Here is a 21405-nt window from a genome sequence, read left to right as displayed (position 1 = left end):
TCATGAAACTAGAAACTAGAAACACACACACACTCGCTGACACATACCTAGACAACTCATAAAAGCATGAAAATTGCACTAAAATGTTTAGATCCTTTTCCTTTGAGGGCTTTTAAATGTTTTTGTAAGATTCTAAGATAGATTTTACCAATATATTATATCCAACGTGATTGTGTAAAAATTGTGCATTTTCAAGGAATAACGTTTATCTAATCTCTACAAACAAGAATGCCAACAGAAAAGCTCAGACATTATGTCATTACTATTCCTGTTTTTCTCCAATGTATTGATCTTGATTCACAGTCCAGTAGCTCTTTCCGTAAAAAAAATAAAACACTTGTTGGTTTTCGGTACCTCCTAAGAGGATCTGGTGAGTTGAAAACTCACAGGAAAGATGCTCTAATGCAGGGGTGTCAAACTCATTTTAGTTAGGGGGCACATACTGCCCACTTTGATCTCAAGTGGGCCAGACCAGTAAAATCATAGCATAATAACGCAAACATAACAACAATATTTCTCTGTTTCTATGTTTAAATCATTGGTGAAGGTTTTTGGATGATAAATCCTATTTTAAGCTCTTTCTACAATAAAATAGAAACATAAAGACCAAAAACTCAGACAGCCCACTGTTTATCTGCCTGGGCTCTCCTCTGCAGATTCCCTCGCTTTGTGATGAGTTTGACGTCAAACGCGTCACAAAGCTAGCAGTGAGCGCTGCTGCCTGTGGCAATGAGCGCTTCTGCCTCCGGAGCAGACATCGCATTTACGCTGTTTTTGAAGCAATTACTGGATCGATAAAAAAAATGACAAAACGTTTGTACTCATAAACTTAATTTAATTTGGGCTTTTTATGCCTTTATTTGGATAGGACAGTGAAGTTGTATGACAGGAAGCGAGGCGGAGAAGAGGTGGGGAGAGGACCGGGAAACGACATCAGGCCAGACTTGAACCTGTGTCCCCGCAGGCAATGAAGCCCTTAAATGGGGGGCTTATCTGAACAACACCTTTTAACATAAAAATCACACTGGTGGCCCAAAGTTCTCTACAAGAACTGAGACGAGTTCTCTACAGTGTGAGGTCGAGCACATCCGAGCAGGATCAAGAGCCGGTCGAAATGACCCTGTAAGTTTCACCGTCGCTGCTCTTCGCGGCACTTTGCCGCCGCTGTGCCTTTACCGTGTTGAGTGCTGAGTCGTGCGACCTTTGAACAACACCTTTTAACATAAAAATCACACTGGTGGCCCAAAGTTCTCTACAAGAACTGAGACGAGTTCTCTACAGACAAAAGGGTTCTGAGAAACTGTGTGAGGTCGAGCACATCCGAGCAGGATCAAGAGCCGGTCGAGATGACCCTGTAAGTTTCGCCGTCGCTGCTCTTTGCGGCACTTTGCCGCCGCTGTGCCGTTTGCCGTGTTGAGGGCTGAGTCGTGCGACCTTTAAACAACACCTTTTTTATGCCTTTTAATTTACAGGACAGTGAAGTTGTATGACAGGAAGCGAGGCGGAGAAGAGGTGGGGAGAGGCCCGGGAAACGACATCAGGCCAGACTTGAACCTGTGTCCCCGCAGGCAATGAAGCCCGTATATGAGGGGCTTATCGGCAACTTCCATATTCTTAAAAGACATTCTGATAGAAATGTAATTTATATTTTCTGTAATTTTCACACTAAGCAAAGTCATCCGGCGGGCCGAGCTGGACCCCCTGGTGGGCTGGATCCGGCCTGCAGGCCGTATGTTTGACACCCCTGCTCTAATGGATCCACTAACTAACAAAGACCTGATACTGATGACACAGTTAGATTCAGTGAACTCCCTTAGATGCTTGTAAAGACAGCAGATTACGGTAAGAGTCTGATGCTCCTTTAAGTCCCATTCCATAAGTGCCAAGATACACCTGAGGTTTCCAAGCCATTCTTCCACATCATGCACTTGGCACCCCAGAGATTGTGGGGCATAATAATATATGGCAGCTGCTTTCCATCTCTTGCCAGGGAAAGAGAGCTACATTGTTCTCTTTCAAAGACACTATGAATAGCTTTGAGAAATGTCTAAAGACGAGTGCCCAGGGGCAAATCCCTGAAATACTTTTAATGAAAGATCTGTCATAATCACATTGAGAAGGTTTTTAAAGTAGGCTAATGATCTTACATATAGCCTTCCGCCCTTATCAGTAGGAATGGATTCAAGAATTAGTGTTTTCTTTTTTCTTCTTAAGTACCTGTTGAGGCAAGGCAGGTGACGCTGGGGTCATCAGAGGTGAAGGTGCTGTGATGACTGATGTCTGAGACGAAGCTGATGAAGATGGTGGTGGTGGAGATAATGGTGATGATGATGACGATGATTATTTCCCTTAATGGATGAATGTTGTACCTGCCCAAAAAAGACTTGCACTGTGAGGTCTGTTTCTGGCTCAGATAATATATGCTCACACTCATATACTCAAATAACAAAAGATTGAATTCACAGACACTCTCACACACAAAGCTTTTAACAGCTAGATGCTGTTGAGAGAACCAGAAAGAGAAGAAATATGTGAATATTCAAGCGTAAAAAAAAAAAAAATAATACAAGAGCTGAACAGATGTTGTTGGGGAGTTTAGGAATGAAGCATTTAGGATGCTGAGCTGTACAGGCATATCAGTCTGCAGCAGCATCTTTGAAAGGAAACTAAAGAAGTCACCAAAACCTCCATAAACCCATATAGCACTTGCTACAGTAAATTACTCTACTTCAACATGAGCATGAAGAGTCTGCGAGGGCGTGGGGAAAGACGTGATATGAAACAAGCGCCCATCAAAACTAGCACACTTGTGTGTGTGTATGTGTGTGTGTGCATGTGTGTGTGCCCTCAAAACTGGGATGTTCACAAAAGAAAAAGTGTCAATAGAATAGATGCTCTCTATTAGATGAGGAGTGTGAGTACCCAACCCTTAACAATAACCTTAGCCATAAACTGGAGTTAACAGAAGTTCAATAGATAGTTTGTTTACAGTCTGAACATCTGTAGATCTTCCATAAGGGACCATCCAAATAAAGTGTGACCGTTAAGTCTAATGGTAGTAATGAAGATTGCTAATGAGAAAACGCTAAGATTACAGTCAGACAACCTGATTTAAAGGTGAGGTCTACGATTCTAATCCTATTCTGTCAAATTCAGCTAATTGTTCCTCACAGTCCTGTAGTTGGCCATTCTGTGTGTGCTCTCAGACAAACTGTGGTTTTAGTACACAGTACTGGCTTTGTAGATGGGAAAAAAAACATAGTGACATCGGGCCGAGACATAAACAATTCCAGCCAATCAACACGTGTGGCTTCATGAGCACAGAAAAGACGGGTGTAATATGATTGGTTACTGAGCTCAAACATCAACAACCTTTTGCCAGAATTGCAGACTCTACCTGGGCCAAAGAGTTTTTAACAGTTACCTGCCCACCAACAGGAATTCGCCCACCAGGTGGCGCCGCCTCATGGCCTTCAGGATGCCACGCACAGTCATGCCCTCACAGAAGCAGGCGACGACGCGCGCCTTGGGCAGGTGGCTGCGGAGCTTCTCCAGGAGCCGGTCGAAGCTCTGCTCGCCCGCGTTGCTGTAGATCTTGTCTGAGTGGGCGATGCATATGCCATCTTTGGCGGCCATGTCTTTGAAGGCCTCCATCCCACTCTCACCATAATTGCCTGCAGGAGGAGAGACATGAATAAGAGACAACCACACACTCTTGTTGTCTTAGTGCTGGATCATTTGTATTTTAAAGAAGGTTTGAGAGGAACATTTAATATTCTTCAATATTTCCTTAGCTACATATCTACATGCATCTGTGTACAGTGGCTTAAGACTATTTTCAGTGTTACTGGAGCTATACAGTATAAATAAAGAAAATATGAACCGAATAGTTTTGTGCAAACAAGCCAACACAGAGAGGCACACATTATTTATGGTATCCCCATTGCCTTCATGACAGGGGTAGCCCTCCCCAATTTCCATAAAATCCAGGTCACCTACTTCCTACTGCCAACCAGATCTCTCCATCTGCCTCCGACTGCGATACACCAGATAGTTCACATAATATCTACTATTATGCATCCCCATTGCAACCGGTCATGATGCCCTGGTGGCCTTCTGTGTGTGTGTGTGTTTGTGTGTGTGTGTGTGTGTGTGTGTGTGTGTGTGTGTGTGTGTGTGCGTGTGTGCGTGTGTGTGTGTGTGTAGGAGATAGAGAGAGAGAGAGAGAATCTGTGTGTATATGTGTGTATGTGAGTGTGTGTGTGTGTGCGCACCCATGTGTGTGTGTTTATGTGTGTTTGAATGATTGTGAGTGTGATTGCCTGGTTGTGAGTGAGTATGAGTGTGTGTGTGTGTGTGTGTGTGTGTGTGTGTGTATGTGTGTGTGTGTGTGTGTGTAAGAGGCCTTATCTTTACAAAAGGTAATTGCGGTGAAACATACAATTTTTTTCGTTCTATTTAAAGATGCCTTTTCATTTTGCGCAGAGACACCCAATCAGCGGGGTTCCATCTGCGGCTAATGAGAGACACGTGGGCGTCGAGGAAGATGCATCATAATGGCGCAGCGATGCCTATTTCCAGCGATCAGGTGGGTTTATGTGTTGTCACTTTATTTTAAAACACTGAATCGAGCTCAGGAGACTGGTCTTCATAGTCGCCGATGAATCATTAATCAAAAACAGATTCATGTTGGACTGAAAAGGATTTGCATCTCTTTAACATTAGCACATTTGGTTCTAGAAAGAGAATTGTATTTTCTGTCACTGTGTGAATATTTTCCTTCCTGACAGTAAGGAACTGCTGCTCAAGGACAAGAGTAGCCAACCCCGAGTCATCTTTTATAACCATTTGTTCATTTTATTTATTTAACGTTTATTTATTTATTTACCCTCAGCTCTTTTTCAGCAAAGTCCAGCCATTAACACAGACACACACACACACACACACATAAATGAACTCTCTTACACACGCAAACACACTAACACCCACACACACTTAGACTCACACTCAAACACACTCACACACACTCACATTCACACACAAACCCCCACACACACACACCTGGGAGCTGCCCAGTGTAAGCCCTGTCTTCAAGGCCACTGGGCATCTCCACTGGACCAGTGAGGCCACGAGTTTTCAGTGTCTTGCCCAAGGGCACATGACAAAAGCTGAGGATGGAGTGAGGTCTGTCTGCTGTTCTTCTAATGTCTAGATCCTGATCTACACCCAGAACTCAGACGGTTCCCATTAGTTGAGGAAGGAGTGAGGTCTGTCTGCTGCTCTTCTAGTCTCTAGATCCTGATCTACACCCAGAACTCAGACGGTTCCCATTAGTTGAGGAGGAGTGAGGTCTGTCTGCTGTTCTTCTATTCTTTAGATCCTGATCTACACCCGGTTCCCATTAGTTGTCATTGAAAACCTGTGGCTCTCCTCTGTACCTGTGTGTCTCTCATGACCTGCCTTCCGTGAAGCCACTGAGGGGCCAAGGTCACGAGGTCAAACTAGAGTTGTAATTAACAAAGATCAGATAATTAATCTGTAGAGCAAACAGCACAGGACTTCAGTTCAACCCTAGTGACCCCTTAAATTAATTGCTTTAACTCATTAGCTGTAACAGAGTGAACACACAGCGCTGTGTCTCAGAGAAGGACTCAAGAGAACCGATGCCAACATTCAACAGGAAGCAGGAAACAGGAAACAGGACTCTTTCAGTTGAGCAGTAAAGAATTTGTTTGAGTATGTTTGGGGTTTTTCAACTGAAGTTTGACTAGATGTATTTTTTCTCCAGGTGTTGCTTTTTCATTTGACGCTATGCCAAGAGTAGGTTTGGCAGGAACAACCACTCCACAGGGCGGAAATTCATTGAAGGTTGAACATACACTATACACACACACACACACACACACACACACACACACACACACACACACACACACACACACACACCTGTGGCCAAGTCAGATTCTGTATTGTAACTAATCTGCATGTCTCTCTGCACTGTGGTAGGACACAAGAAGCCTGGAAGAACTCCTTACAACTCCAAAGTGAAACTCCAGAGTGTGCACAAAGACCATGACAAACTCTTGATTGCCTGGCATCAGACAGTGCTGTCTACTGTGCCACCGTGCAGCCTTTAGCTACCTCATGCAGCAAGTGACACTGCACTTATCCAGCTTAAGCTTTATATGACAACACTCATGAATGAGTAGTCGCAGTGTACATTGTATTGTTGCAGACTGAAAAGACACCATGTGGAATGCTCACTGAACTCGAAAGAAAGCTGTCTTTTTTCCCTCCTACATTTCCTAGGCAATTTAGAGTTCTTTGTTGAAGCCAGTACACCGGGTATCAACCAAAGCAACATTCACTGGAAGCAATTTTTTTTTTTATTCCAAACCAGTGCTTCAGAGGTGGGTTACAAAACACCCTGACAGGAAGCTGAGTCAACTACTTCCAGATGTCTAGTGGAGGCACCTGTCATTTCTCATATCTTCTGAACACTGACAGAAACGAATACAATGCAACACACACAGAGTTTTACACTTCCCTGCAAAAAAAACTGCAAGTCACACATTTCACATTTACAGCAAAAATGTCACGTAAGATGACCTGGGCCTTGGCCCCTTATTGCCTGGACAGGGAATTGAACATCACACCAAGTGCAATGTTAAATACCCCAAATGACTGGAACCTGCACATAGAAACCTCCCAACGGAAGTAATACACACTGATAACTGACACACATTCATGGCTGAAGTTAATACTAAAGCCCACAGCCACAGGCCATCACTGCTTACCTTCCGTGTGAATGGCGGACACGTAGGTCCAGTTGTACCTCTTCACGATGTCCACCATGGCCCGGGCCTGCTGTGCGTCCGAGGGCACCACCCTCATGAAGTACTTAAAGAGGCTCTTGTCACTCAGGTCCATGCTGGTGGCGCTGTAGGCGATCTGGGGGATGTTGAAGAGCTGGAGGAGGTTCTGCACCTGGATGGCCACGGAGCTGGAGCCCGGGCCGATCAGACCCACAATGGGCTTCTTCCCGCTGATGGGGGCGACGCTCTCGTCACCCACGCAGCGGGACGCGCTCTCCTCTTCCTCGGCGGAGACCAGGGTGTCGCGGATGAACTCGATGCTCTGCTCCAGCGCCACGGCCGAGTGCCAGCACGAGTCACGTATCTCGCAGCCGAGCGTGATGTTGGGCAAGATGTGCGGGTTGGCGTTGATGAGGTCTAGCGTGTGCATCATGGCCTCCACGCGCTGGATGCCGTACTGCTCGCGCACCGCTCCGCACTTGCGCTCGTGGACCTTGTCCGCCGGCGGCTGGTGGTGGACGGAGAACAAAGCGCCGATGATGATGTCGCCAGGAAGGTAGGCTAGAACCCGACGTTCATTGGCTTGGCTGCTCACCTGGATGTGTGCAGGACTCGCCACCATCAAGACCACCAACCAGATCCACCCAGATAGGCCTAGCATTCCCTCCATCTCCACGCACACACAAGTCAGAGTAGGGTTCTCACGGCATCTAGAGTCAGGCTTGGGACAGATATGTCTGATACAAATATGGAGATCTTCAGAGAACAACTCAGGGCATCCAAATTGAGCGGGATAAGCTATGAACTGGTCAGATGTCTTTCTGTGAGAAGAAAATGTTCACTGGGGCTTTTCTCATGGAATCATCATGCCCTTGAAATTGACTGGGGAAAACATGGAACAGCATATTACACTGAGGAAGGGAAGTCAAAGAATCATACAGTTGTATGAATTGATGGATTGATGGATGACTTATAACAAATCAGGATGCAGTGAAAATGCAATTATTAATTTTGCATTTAAGTGAATTATGCATTGAAACTATACATGGCAATATCATTTCTGAAATGTACAACACTATATCAATTTTCCATCCACCATCAAAGGGTGATGTATTACAAACGAGTATTTCCAAAACATTAACTGGCAAATAGGCTTGTTGTCAAATAGGGTTATGGTAACACTAATAGCGCTTAGGGAATTAAATTGATTAAAACTTTGCTTCCTTCACCTATTAACCTCTCATCGGTTGATTACCTGTCGAAGCTGTCCATGGTGCTGAAAATACACTGATGGCGATTTGCAAAAATCGTCGATAATAACGATTACAGTCGATATGCCCAGATGAACATTTAAGCAAAATGGTGTGACAAAATGTTACAGGAACACCGTAAGCCATTAAAACCAGACTTTGAAACCAGATCTCCTCAATTATGCAACATGAATGGAAATGATTTTAAGCTTCTACTGTACATAGGCTGCTGGATAATTCAAGTTAGCTCTTACACCCAAATAAGTTGTTGAATACCTTAACTTCTTTCAGTAGTTTTCCATAGTATTCAGTGCTGTAAGAGGTGAAATAATGTTTTACTTACAATTTTGTATTCAGCTTTTCTCAGCCAAGGTGGAGTTCGATTGGAAATGCAAGAGCTGTGCATGCGCCGAGAACGACGAATCAATTGCCGCGCAAACGTCAGACTACAATGTGCTTCATCTTTATGTGGACTGAATTTCCTCAAGACGTACATGTAATAATTTAGCCTGCACTAAATACATCACATTGAAAAAATACAGGCTATGTCGGAGTCCATTTAGGCTATGTACGGATCACCCGTCTGAGCGCACAGAGGTATCTGAGTTTGTCCAACTCCGTATTGCCTGGATCCCGAGGTATTCTCTTCGGTCACCCTTGTCTTCGTCTGTGACATGCGCTCTGTCATTACCAGATCAATTGTAAAATATGTCTCAGGAGCTGTGGACTGTACGTTAGCACAGAACATCTCCAGACGCATTCTTCAAAGAGGACTACCCAGGGTGCGCATGTCCTAACAAGGAAGGACATGAATCCGATAAGATGAAGAGAGATCAGGATCAACTGAACATGTAACTGCCAATACATTGATGGTCATATTTATCACAACAATACTAGAGACGGGACCACAGTGCCATCCTGTGGTCACACTGTGTACCATGTGAACATATTTTAGGTAAGAAATCAAGGGACTTAGGAATTTACAGTTGCATAACAACAACATATAGTGCGGAACACAGACCTTGCAGTCAATACAAAACTCATTCATGGGCCATGTTTAAGTTTGCATAAAGGCTTACGTTTTTGAAAGTTGCTCTACGACATAACAAAGACATTTAGATATTTAAGAGTTCAGTTCTTGCTTCTTACGGTGGATTTGGTTTGCATTTGGGACGGTTCATCTGGCATGGTACTAATATGATTACCCTTAGTTTCAGAATCATGACTTGCTATAAAGCAGATTTGCATGACTTTTATTTTGATAGCTGTGAACGTCCCCTCGCCTGTGGATCTGACGAATCGTATCACCCTTTAAAAACTGAAGTTTCCTTTTTTAGAGGAACTAGTCAGGACGTAATGTTGTCCACAGAATTTAAGTGAACAATGAAGCATACAGTATGAAGTCTGAACGTTTTCCAGAGTTAGAGAAAGCAATTCTGCGGTTTGGTTTGACTTTTCATGTTTTGGAAGGCATTTATTTAAACGAATAGGCCTACGTAAACAAACCCACTTTGCTTAAACCGAGACTGTATTCTGTGCTCAGTAACCGTTTTTAGTAGCCTAAATAACACTAGGCTAAATGTAATGCGCTTCCTAGGTCGCTGGGGATTGTCAACTGTGCAGAGGTCAGATTTCATAGTAATCTAGCAATATTCCTAAATTTCACTTTGTGTGTCAGCTCTTGGTAGACTTTGATTAAATTGAATTGTTTTAATTTCATACAAACCATTTACTCTACTGTGGTGTATTAAATTGTTTTACAGTCTGTGCAGCGAAAGCCCGTCAAACGCTCATGCCCTCTCATCTATCATAATGGAAGATCGGGCATGCAGCCAGATGAATCGACTGCTCTCTAAAACCAGACTAATTAACCTGTGCGGTACAGAACACCTCAAGTCCAGAGTTCAACCTGTCTCCAGTGTCAGCAAAGATAGTCCCTTGACTGCATACTGCAAGAAACGGTAGCGACAACTTCAAATTCTATTCAGTTTTCAAGCAACTTATCAGCGGCGTGAATGCGAAACGATACACAAACACAATCTCTCTCTCTCTCTCTCTGATTTTATCCTTAAGCGCGTCCGAGATGAGCAATCGTCGGGTGGCCATTGTGGGAGCCGGGGCCGCGGGTCTCTGTGCCGCGCGCCACATAATGGCGCATTCTAAACACTTTGCTTCTCCCGTGGTGTTCGAGCAGACGGAAACCGTGGGTGGTACTTGGTTCTATGAGGACAGCGAGGAGACCCAAGACAGCAGACGCCATGTCCATAGTAGCATGTACAGAAATCTAAGGTAAACCTCGCAAAGAAACTCTTGAGTCATTTAGACTTGTGTTGCCAGGTGTGTTTTGTTTCCATGTCATGTTCTTGTGACATGCTGGTTACTACAGTCGATATGGCTATGTCTGTCATTTTCTTTTGTCTCAAATCAATCCCATTTTGTGAAGGGTAAAACGGAAATAATGATATGATATATATGACCAGACAATTGTTGTGTAACCTTACTGTTTGGTGTTTGCAGAACAAATCTCCCTAAGGAGGTGATGATGTTCCCTGATTTCCCCTTTGATGCCCACCTACCCTCTTTCTTGCCTCATCAGGATGTTCAGAAATATCTAGAAAGATATTGCGAACATTTTGCCATTACACCTCACATCAAGGTATTGCAACACTCCTGTCTAAACCCAGTTCAGTGACATTTCCATCTATTCATTCATTTGGTAGACACCTTATCCAAAGTGATTGACAAGTGAGATACACTTCAGGCAAATTGGTCATTGAGATAAAAAAAAGAGAGCAACACGTTCTGTAAACCCACGTTCAGTTTCACCAGAATCAAGTGTGAGATTATTGGGAGGAAACAGAAGGCAGTGAAGAAGCAGAGACAAGCAGCAGTGAAATAGATGGGAAAAGGAGGGGTTACTTATTAAAGAGGTTAGAAGGTGAAAATGTGCGTGTCGAGTGTCAACCTTGGGAGTTTGTAGTTTAAAAGTTAGAAACGGGTGGTTGCATTAAACTGGCACTTTGCCCTTTGCTGTGTAGCTAAGAGTTGACCAACATATAGTGATGGAATCCATCCGCTGCCCCGCATCACTGGAGGGGGATGGAATATTATTCTCCCATTCAGGTCAACTACAAAATAATCATGTATTATAACTTATTCTAATATCAGTTTGGTTTTGTTATCCAGCAACACTGATTGTCAAATCACAACCCTTTTAATGTTATAACCTAGACTAATCGCTAATTGGCCAACCCAAAACTTTGATTCTCGCGTTTCTCTCAGTTGAAGGCCTCCAGACTATATCCCACTGACAAATGAGCTTAGATGTCGTCTGGCAGACCCAGGCTGCTGGGGGGTCCACTTTAAATAAAAACTGCGTAACATTTCCATGTGAGACAACAGCCTGTGTCCTTGGCCAAGAAAAGTCAGTGAGTTTCCATCAGTAATCCCCTGGAGCTGCGGAGCATTAGATGCCTCTGGAATGAAATGCAGGTCTTGTAAAGCTGTGTGTCTCTCCCAGTTTAACACAGCAGTAGAAGAGGCGAGGCCTATCGCCATGGAGATGGACAGAGAGAAAACCATGGCGTGGGAAGTTACCACACGTGACCAACACGGAACACAGAACACTGAAACCTTCGACTCTGTGTTCATCTGTACTGGGTAAGAATAGCCGCTGACAAGATTGATATGGGTTTTTTTTATATTGAAGGATTGTACTCTATAATATCAAGATTTAAAATGTATTTACTGAACTGCTATATGTGTAGACTTGTCTAGAAATACAGTGAGGACACAAATAAATAATGTCCTTTACTAAGCCTATAGCTGTGCATAATAGGTAATAGTGATGTAAATCATGACTCTGTGGCCTTTAAGTGCTCTCACCCACAGTGCTGTTGTGTTCCAGGCATTATTCTGATCCACACATCCCTCCTATCCCAGGGCTGCAGTATTTTAAAGGTGTACTTTCAGTCCTCAGCTCTCAGATCTGTGTCTAATTACCAGACACTCACCTCACCTCCTTAATCCCCACCGCTGCACCTGTGCTCCAACCACAGGCAAGGTGATGCACAGCCATGCCTACCGCCGCCCTGAACCCTTCGCTGGTCAGTCTGTCATAGTCTTTGGAGCCGGAGCATCAGGGCTGGACATATCCATTGAGCTGGCTAAAGCAATGGCACAAGTAATTGTTTTTTATTCCTGGAAGTGAATTTAGTTTTTCATACACTTTATTTTAAAGGTACGATGTGTAGGATTTAGGGGGATCTATTGGCAGAAATGGAATAGAATTATAATAATAATGCTCTCATTAGTGTATAATCACCTCCAATTAAGAATCGTTTTCGTTAGCTTAGAATAAGCCCTTCATATCTACATTGGGAGCGGGTCCACCACGTTGCACCGCCATGTTTCTACAGTAGCCCAGAATGGACAAAACATAACACTGGCTTTGGAGAGAGCCATTCGCATTTTTATGGCAACTGACTGCCAGCATAGATTATCCTACACACTTGGAAAGGAAGGGATGATGAAGGGGTATTCATTTGGTTGCAATCTGCAACCTCACCACTAGATGGCACTAAATCCTACACAATGCACCATTCATTTTTCCTCTGTATGTATTTTTCTGGAGTTTAGTTTTCTCTTTCTCAAGAATGTTTTGACAATACATTAGTGATAGTTTCTCCACTCATGGCCATTCTAGAGATATAGGAATGGAATCAGTCATTTGTTTTCCTGGTTTTTAATAAATGCCTGTAGCATTGGACTAATGTCCCTCATCCTTTTGCTTTATCCTAAAGATATTAAAATAGTATCATTGGCATAGAGCTTTTTTCTCTATCAAGTGCCAGAAATATACATTTGATATTCTATCTATATTATCACCGTATTATCTGTACAGTATATTTTCCTCGTGATCCACATGAACACCTGTGCATCAACCACCTGCCCATCCTCACTCTGCCTCTATCTCCCTTCAGGTGATGTTGAGCCATGGCAAGCCAGCCTTGACCTTCTCTTTGCCCCCCGGCATCCAGCAGGCCCCTCCCCTGAGCAGGGTCATTGAGGACGGCCGCGTGCAGTTCAAGGATGGGTCGCTGGTGGAGGCGGAGGTCCTGATGTTCTGTACAGGATACAATTTCAGCTTCCCATTTCTGCACCCTGAGCAACTACACTTAGATATCCGGGACCATTTGGTGGCCCCCCTGTACAGGTTCATACTGCCCCCCGCCTACCCTTCACTCTTCTTCTTCGGGATTTGCAAAACTATCTGCCCCTTTCCACACTTCCATTGCCAGGTAAGGTTCTCTCTTTCTCTCTTTCTCTCTCTTCCTCTCTCTCTCTCTCTCCCTCTCTCTTTCTCTCTCTCTCCCTCCCTCTCTCTCTCTCTCTCTCTCTCTCTCTCTCTTTCTCTCTCTCTCTCTCCCTCTCCCTCTCTCTCCCCCCCGCCCCCTCTCTCTCAGTTACAAGCAGCTCAACATTTGGGACTACTCAGCAATGTGGGTACTCAGCTTAATGTCAGAGTTTAGTTCGATAGACAATGAAACTGGAAAAAACGGTTCAGAATCTCAACTCTTCCACGTGCTGCTTAGTTGCTTTGCCCACCAACCTTTTCAAATCTGTTTTTCACCTCTTACCAGCAGATATGCATACAATTGTAAATATATTAATGCTGTCTGGCACATTTCTAAGTCCCTAAAAACAGCTAGTATAAAGCCTGTAATAATCTAGATGCTTCCATACTAAACAATTACTGCCCCACAATGTATCATTTGTTGGCAAAATCATTTAAACAGTAGTTTTTAATCAACTAACCACCTTCTTAACGTCTAATAGCTATTTTGATCACTTTCAGTCAGGTTTCTGTGCTAATCACAGCACTGAAAAAACAGCTCTCATTAAGGGTTCACAGCAGCCTTAATACAGATAAAGGCAAAACATCAGCCCTAGTGTTATTGGAAGTTAGTACAGACTTGGACACTGTTGATCATAATATCGTACTACACAGACTGGAACATTGGGTTGGAATTTCAGGTACGGTTACCAAGCGGCTCAGATCATACCTACAAGACAGGATCTTCTTTGTTGCCATGGCAACTATACTGCAACACCAACATCCTTGACCTGTTGTAGGAGGCTTATTATTCAACCTTTATATGTTCCCGCTTGGAGAAATCATTCATCAATCATCAATAGGATTTCTTCTCATAGCTATGCCGATGACACCCAATACATAGCCTTCTCACCTAATGACTATGCTCCTGTTTAATCTCTATGTTAGTGCATTGACCAAAATAAACAGCTGGATGTCTGAACATTTCCTGAATAAGGACAAAACTAAAATAATCTTTTTGGGGAAAAATTAGGAAATATTTAGGATTGTTACATTCTGACACAGATCGCCTTAACGTGAAGGACATTCTTAAACACCTTGGTGTCTCAATTGATTGCTCAGATTGCTCAGTCTCAATTTTAACCATGTCAAAACAACTAAATCAACTTTTTACCATCTCAAAAACATGGCCAAACTTAGAGGCCTTGTGTCAAAACATGATCTAGAAAAACAAATGTATCTTCAGCAGGGTTGACTATTGTAATGATCCTTTCACAAGCCTTCCTAAAAGACCATCAAACAGCTTTAGCGTATACAAAATTCAGTTGCTAGAGTTCTTACAAAAACCAAAAGAATTGTCCACATTACTTCAATACCAAGTCCTTACACTGGCTTCCAGTACGTCACAGAACTGGCTTTAAAGCACAGCTGCTTAGTTAAAGGTCACTAAATGAGACCGTAATAATAATAATAATAATCATACCGTAGACTTATATAGCGCTTTTCTAAGTACCCAAAGACGCCTCCAACCAGGACCAAATTACCTCTCAGATATGTTTCAGCAGCACACACCTGCTAGACCTCTCAGATCACTAGAGGCAAATCTGTCAGTAATACCTACTGTCAGAACTAAACATGCTGCTCAGCACTGGAACCACCTTCCTGATGACATCAAAGGTGCTCCAACTGTAGCCAGCATCAAATCTAGACTGTTCTCAGGTGCTTTTTGTTCACTGTTTGAATGCACTCTACTTTTTATCTTATCTTTTTACTTTTGCTTCATTTTTAATCTTTTATAATTTTATGTTATTTTATAATGCACTCTATCTTTTAATCTCTTTTTTCTATGTTCTTTTATCTGCTCATCTGTAAACCACTTTGTATAAATTGTGCTATATAAATAAAGTATGAATTGTGCTATATAAATCAAGTATGAATTGTGCTATATAAATAAACTTGACATGCCTTGCCTCTCCTTTTCTCTTTCTCTTTCAGTCTGTCTGTATATAGTATGTGTGTGTGTGTGTGTGTGTGGTGTTCGTGTCGGGAGTCAGATCACAAACATATCATTTTTGCCACAGGTCCAGTTTGCTTTGGCGGTGCTTGATGGGACAGTGAAGCTGCCCTCTCGAGAGGAGATGGAACGAGAGGTCCAGAACATGGTGGACAGGAAGACAGCGATGGGCGTTCTTGAGAGACACCTACTGAGAATGGAGTCTGAGCAGTGGCGCTACTATCAATGTCTGGCTGACAGTGGGGGGTTTTCACCACTGCCTCCAGTGATACAGAGTCTGTATGAGGAGGTGGCAAGACAGCGGCAGAAACACCCACAGAAGTACAGGAATGCGAACTATCGACTCGTTACTGACACCCAGTGGGAATCCATAGAGAAAACACACTGAACAGAAATACATTAATTCCGGTGTGGTGATTAAATTCCAAGATAATTTAGCATAACCTGTATTATAAATGTCTTGGAAATGGGCAACTTTTATATATATTGATTACGTCTGGTAAATTGATGTCTATAGCCTTATCCAAACGTGTCCGAATTATTTTTATACTGAAATGCTTGAAATGAACATGAAAGTAACAGACACGTGAATATTTAAAAGATAATTGTAAGTTAGTATATGATTGATTAGATAGCCACCCACGCTGTCTAGGCCTAAATTGCACAAGTAAGTGTTGCGCAACAACTGCTCTAACAGACACGTTGCTCAGACGTGGTTTGAAAAACTAAGTAAGTGGCCTTTCAGATGAATGTAGGATGTCCATCGATAATGGGAAGCACCATACTGTGGAGTCTTCTCTATTGGACTACATATTGGCTGGCGGCATTCTGGCTTAACGATTGCCTAAATTAACTCCTTCCAAGAGCGCACGCAGGAATCCCAGTTTTCCCATCTGTTTCGAGTCGAGTTAAGGATTGTGAAACTGGACACCTAAACTGTTTCTTAACCCTTTGTGTCAACTTGTTCGTGTCTTTAAATGTTATGTTTAAATTAAATTCAAACACATTTTTCATACTGTGTAATTATGGGACTTTTTTCATGTATGTAGATTGTATACGTGGCTTGAAAAAGCACGAAAATTCCAACGGTGTCCCCGACATTACGCAGTTAAAGACAGATGTTAAAAAACAGACTGGGAAGTGGGAAGGCGCATAGGGCGGGAGGAAAGGGAAGGGGCTATGGGTATTTCCTCGCTCCAGAGGAAGGCAAAAACATCTTTTTATATTTCGTTTAGTGTTGGACATCATGATATCAAACTTGAGGCATTGGGCGTAACGCAACAGCTGCCGCTGCGATGTCAGGAATTCAGCGCCACTTGAACTAGGTAAATGCCTATCTTATCACTTATCACACCCTTGTCGGAAAACAATACTGAAACAATGGTGGTGTTACCCATACTGTGTAACGCGTGACAGTAGTCTGTGAATTCTCATGCTTTCTGCCTGTGCTATTCCCCGTGTATTTCTTCCAAGTTGGGAGAGTACTGAGATTCTTTGGGGTGTGTGCAGTTATGCTCGATGTTGGCGAAAAGGGAATGGCAGCAGCTGCGACAATGTAACATCTAAGTCTGCGTACTTCATGAAGTTTCGAAGTTACGACTTATCGTTTGCTACATTTTACTGATAATATATCGATTTTATTGAATATTAATTTACAGGTGTGCGCTTATTCTCTGGCTCTAATATTTGACTTGGTTCATTTATATCTTACTGTTTACTTGTACTTAATCTCCCCTCTACCCTTGCAGCCCCGCCAAACAGGGTCCCAGGACTTTGATAAATACCACTGAATGGAGGGAGATACAGAGAAGACTCAAGTTCGGGATAGTGATGACATCAAACTTTCAGGTCATGAGGTCACAGCAGGGGTTTCAGCAGCGGTCCAAGACGTGGGCTCCTCGGCGGACGATCAGCCTCTACCCATCATGCACTGGGAGGCATTGAGCCTGCGAATTGCTGAACTTGAAAAACAAGAAGAGGAAAGGAGGGAGAGGGCAAAGGTTGGAAAACAACAACAGTAAACCTAAATATATGATAACTGAACAGTTGCAGCTGTAATGCATACAGAACTGATAACAACTGGTAATGGCAAGTTTAATGAATCGTATTAATCATTAACACAGAGTTACAGATATACTCATATACAGAATTTTTTTTTTTCTAGAGTAATGACTTATTTTATTCTGTCAAATGGTATAAGACAACTCATTGTGGCATACTGGTCTCCTGATTTCTTCCCAGACTTTGAACATACCAGAAAGAGCGAGAGTCTTTGGTAGCTGGAAAGAGGACAGGCAGCACGTGTTTCATATGGGCCGCTGGGCGGACTCAGATGACGACGACTTCGGCGGATGCCGTTCACCTGTCATTCAGTCTCGGTAGTGGATCATCTGTATTCTATTCTTATGCGGATCCACAAGTCAGGTGTAGTGTTGGGACTGTCTGAATCACTTCTATTGAACCTCTCCGGATTCCAGGGGTGGATCTTGGGTGCCAGGTGGCAGCTGCCACCCTGGTCACGGAGCTTGCCAGCCCAGCCGCCACCCCAATCCTGAATCCACCATACACCTAAAACACTCATTCTAAATGCAGTTGAGAACCCCTTTGCCAGCCCAAGAAAATAATTCTACATCCACTACTGCTCCTGATCCAATCACATTGGCCCAGATCTGGCATGGAATCGCCTTTTGTTTGGGCACTCTACTCTACCTGTCTGTCTTAAAGTGCAGCCAGACGCTTGCAGTTGGGTCTTTAATGGATCTGGCTTGGCTCTGGAACTGACCTGGCATAGAATTAGAGTTATCTGAACCCTCATCTCTGTGTGTGTGTGTGTGTGTGTGTGTGTGTGTGTGTGTATATACAGTGATCAGAAGACCTTTAGACTGTTTACTTGTAGACTGTTTTAATGTTTTGACCACAAATCCAGCACTCTGATTTCCTTAGCTGCTGATACTGATATTGGTTATTTTTTCGATATTACAGGTTTAACAGTCAGAAAAACCTTCAGCTCTGCTTCATCAATAACAGTGAGAGTGATGAGGATGAGGATGAAAAATCTGGCAGTGAGGTAAGCAAACATATTCAAGGGGGACATCTGCAAAAGCAGTTATCCATTTCTGACTGTTTCTTGAGTTTAGTTCCACTGACACCACTATTCGTTTCAGTCAATAGCAGTCAGTTCCATGAGATAAGAGGGAACAGTTTTACTTCATGGTCCATCAGAGACTGTTTCATGAGTTTACTTCTGCTCTGTTCTATCCGGTTCTGTTCTGTTCTCTTACTGAAAGTGTTCCAAAGAGGCTGAGGCGCGTGGAGGCCCGTCTCCAGGGTTAAAGCAGGAGGTGCAGGCTGCGTTGAGGACTCTGCGGGATCAGCTGTTGGAGAAGGAGGTGAGAAGAATGGAGAATGCATCATAAATAGCAAGCCATGTATCTTGACAACTTCAATGGAAACACTATTTCATCTGAAGTTTGTATACTGCATGTTTACCTGATTAAATGAATGAAGAATGTCCAGAATTTCCGGGACATTCTTTGACCTTTAGTGGTCAGTATATTATGCTATGTCTGTACTTGCAGCATTTCCTGATATTCTTAATATCTTCCATATGCTCTGTTTGTGTTTATCCAGCCATATTTGTCAAATCAAGAGACTGAGAATGCTTCCATGTATTTATCAATACACATGGTTATAGCTACCAGCCCTTCTCATTGGTCAGCCACTACAATGGCACTGGTCATAAACATGCATTATTTAACACATAATGCATCATATCTGAAGTTGTTTTAATTCAGAGGGGAGTTGTTCAAGAGGCTGATTTATTAGACACAGTCTCGTAGCCTTTATTCACTTACCCTGTCAGAAAGTGGTGCGCAGATGTTAAAGAGAAATCCCTGCGGGAACACTTTTTCCAGCGCCTGACTCGCAGTGAATCTGCCATGACGAGGAAGCTGCTTGACCGCAGTGACCTCCAGACGTGTTCTGTGCAGCAGCTAGACTTACTCAGGGAGTCCATCTACCAGGACATCCATGGTGAGCTCACATCCGACAGACTCCTGTTCTAACTTATGGCAATGATGTAACTCTGAAGGCATGATAGGGGTGTGTGACAGTGTTAAACAGTATTCCTGTACAATGTCTGTTTACATTTTGTTTGCCTCTGATAGGTCCTTCATGATTGTTTTAATTTATGTTTAAAGCAGAATAGCAAAAAAATGTGCGTATGAAAGTAGTATCTGCTGCCATTGAAACAACGGTCTCTCTATTGCATACTTGTTTGATCTGTCACATTGTTAATCTTTCAGCTTTCCGCTTGTTTGTTCTCCATTTTCAGACCTGAGTTCCCAGCTGGTTTCTCAGCTCGTAGTGCGGGATAATCTGCAGACAAAGCAGGACGCTATGCTTCTGGACGTACAGGATATGACATCATTGTGACAAAGGAGCAACTCGGACAGGACGCTAACCCAAACAGTTTACTTTCTGGGGCGAGTTATCATCTCGCATTCCCACATTTCTGTCCAGTCTGGCTGTGTTTTGCAAGAGTTCACCCTGAGACAAATATGTAGCATTTCACATACTCCCACACGGGACAAAAGCAACTTCAGATCAGTTTCCTGTTTGTGTGAAGGGAAGCTTTAAGGGGCATAATACAACAGGAGGTCTAGAGTGGTGCTATGTATATAGACTTAATTATTACATTGTTGTCACAAGTTTTATTGTGTAAGTCCTCTTGTTTATAAAAGATTGTTTAATTTATATTGAGGAGGACGCTAAATAATGAACTAAATTGCTGTTTTTGCGGCTATGTCAAAACAGAAACAAGCGGTCATCAGTTTTAATTGATATTTGGTCAGTCAGAGTATTTCATTTTTATATGAACTTAAAGCTGCAAATGTTCTTAGGCTATCACAGTTGTCCTTAGTAAGGATAACAATTTACTATGTTAATTTCTCATATCATTATGCATTTTTGCATTTAATAAATTTAATTTTCTATAAAGTTATAACATTGTGTGGCATCTACCTTATTAATATAAGAGAAATGAGTGTTTTACAGCAATCGGTATTCAAGTATGTTTATACATGTTCCATAGAGTTTATACATACCATTGAGACTACAGAGGATGTTTTTGCTAAAAGACATGCCTTCAACTTAGATCTCATCAAGACACACTTAGCTATTTATAAATGGTTGTGTTCCCCTTTGGCGTCTCGAGACAAGAGTGATGCGGGGGATGAAGTAAGGAATTCTGGGCCCTCTGAAAAAAATCAAGGAGCAGCTGGCCCCTGAAATTGGTCACCACTGTTCACTCCAGAAATAAGTTATATGACAGAGTAAGAGTTTATTCTACAAAACACACCTTTTCCCACATAATTTAGTATCTGAACATGATTTAAAACAAATCAGGCATTGCAAAGCTTACAGCTGGGTGATAATGTAGATTTATCTGTAATCTGTCAGTCAACTAACACAATGTGACACAAACTCAGTTTGAATCCACAACTGCAAAGACCATACACTCCCTTAGAAATACACACAGTCAATTTCCACCTGTTGGTTATTTGACCGTATATAAGATCAGGCAACCCTGAAGCTGATGAGCAACTCCAACAGTTCTCAAAGCACAAGTGATGATGATGATGCTGATTATTGGCATCTGCATTCTTACTATAGTAGTAAGCTGTGGCAAACAATGTATCTCTAAAAGAGCCTTCCTTCACCCTGTTACCAAAACCTTGTACACAAGTTATTGGGATCTGTCCCTACCTCAGCTGTGACTGAGGAAGACAGATAAAGTCTGTTCTACAACATAATAAAGGATTCTAAAGCAGTGTCTGCTAGCTTGCCACCTTGGACAGCCTTGATGGATTTGCTCCAGTGTCGGGTGGTATGTGGGAATTAGTTTGAAACGTCATACCATAGACGGTAAAAGGCGTTATGTTCACACAGTAGCGGATCTAGGTATCGTTGACATGGACAGTCGTCCGGGAT

At 42.8% G+C, this 21405-nt stretch overlaps 3 protein-coding genes across 5 annotated transcripts; 2 read left to right on the top strand and 1 right to left on the bottom strand.

Annotated features, from left to right (window-relative positions):
* Positions 1 to 2819: 2819 nt before the first annotated feature.
* On the bottom strand, positions 2820 to 8962 carry LOC122131820 (metabotropic glutamate receptor 5-like). Its single transcript, XM_042706510.1, has 3 exons — positions 8409 to 8962; positions 6798 to 7697; positions 2820 to 3674 (listed from the first exon to the last, which is right to left on the bottom strand). The coding sequence occupies exons 2-3, from the start codon at positions 7483 to 7485 to the stop codon at positions 3421 to 3423; spliced, it is 942 nt and encodes a 313-aa protein (XP_042562444.1). The 5' UTR covers positions 7486 to 7697; positions 8409 to 8962; the 3' UTR covers positions 2820 to 3420.
* Positions 8963 to 9419: 457 nt separating this feature from the next.
* On the top strand, positions 9420 to 16739 carry LOC122131819 (flavin-containing monooxygenase FMO GS-OX-like 4). Of its 3 annotated transcripts, XM_042706508.1 has the most exons (10): positions 9420 to 9690; positions 9829 to 10026; positions 10139 to 10354; positions 10583 to 10721; positions 11586 to 11725; positions 11973 to 12025; positions 12124 to 12248; positions 13048 to 13365; positions 15482 to 15822; positions 16650 to 16739. In XM_042706508.1, exons 1-9 carry the CDS (start codon positions 9650 to 9652, stop codon positions 15800 to 15802), a joined length of 1551 nt encoding a protein of 516 aa, XP_042562442.1. In that variant the 5' UTR covers positions 9420 to 9649; the 3' UTR covers positions 15803 to 15822; positions 16650 to 16739. The 3 variants fall into 3 exon arrangements, with proteins under 3 accessions (XP_042562442.1, XP_042562441.1, XP_042562443.1); XM_042706507.1 differs by lacking the exon at positions 16650 to 16739 and having other exon boundaries at positions 15482 to 16427; XM_042706509.1 differs by lacking the exons at positions 9420 to 9690; positions 16650 to 16739 and having other exon boundaries at positions 9907 to 10026; positions 10260 to 10354; positions 15482 to 16427.
* Positions 16651 to 20416, top strand: im:7136398 (schwannomin-interacting protein 1). The gene is made up of 7 exons (XM_042706511.1): positions 16651 to 16739; positions 17163 to 17414; positions 17656 to 17792; positions 18397 to 18481; positions 18702 to 18803; positions 19329 to 19446; positions 19748 to 20416. Exons 2-7 carry the CDS (start codon positions 17205 to 17207, stop codon positions 19846 to 19848), a joined length of 753 nt encoding a protein of 250 aa, XP_042562445.1. The 5' UTR covers positions 16651 to 16739; positions 17163 to 17204; the 3' UTR covers positions 19849 to 20416.
* Positions 20417 to 21405: the final 989 nt, after the last annotated feature.

The sequence above is a fragment of the Clupea harengus genome, unplaced genomic scaffold, assembly GCF_900700415.2.
Source record: "Clupea harengus unplaced genomic scaffold, Ch_v2.0.2, whole genome shotgun sequence".
NCBI lineage: Eukaryota > Metazoa > Chordata > Actinopteri > Clupeiformes > Clupeidae > Clupea > Clupea harengus.
This window is presented reverse-complemented; position numbering and strand designations above follow the sequence as displayed.

What these genes read in the sequence shown, in the direction of transcription:
- im:7136398 (XM_042706511.1), top strand. Translation starts at nt 17,205, where the DNA reads ATGGAGGGAGATACAGAGAAGACTCAAGTTCGGGATAGTGATGACATC. An exon ending in AAAGGAGGGAGAGGGCAAAG is followed by an intron (nt 17,415 to 17,655) that starts GTTGGAAAACAA and finishes ATTTCTTCCCAG; the next exon opens with ACTTTGAACATACCAGAAAG. An exon ending in ATCAGCTGTTGGAGAAGGAG is followed by an intron (nt 18,804 to 19,328) that starts GTGAGAAGAATG and finishes CACTTTTTCCAG; the next exon opens with CGCCTGACTCGCAGTGAATC.
- LOC122131819 (XM_042706508.1), top strand. Translation starts at nt 9,650, where the DNA reads ATGCGCTTCCTAGGTCGCTGGGGATTGTCAACTGTGCAGAG. An exon ending in ACTGCATACTGCAAGAAACG is followed by an intron (nt 10,027 to 10,138) that starts GTAGCGACAACT and finishes TTTATCCTTAAG; the next exon opens with CGCGTCCGAGATGAGCAATC. An exon ending in CCATTACACCTCACATCAAG is followed by an intron (nt 10,722 to 11,585) that starts GTATTGCAACAC and finishes TGTCTCTCCCAG; the next exon opens with TTTAACACAGCAGTAGAAGA.
- LOC122131820 (XM_042706510.1), bottom strand. Translation starts at nt 7,485, where the DNA reads ATGGAGGGAATGCTAGGCCTATCTGGGTGGATCTGGTTGGTGGTCTTG. An exon ending in GTCCGCCATTCACACGGAAG is followed by an intron (nt 3,675 to 6,797) that starts GTAAGCAGTGAT and finishes CTCCTCCTGCAG; the next exon opens with GCAATTATGGTGAGAGTGGG.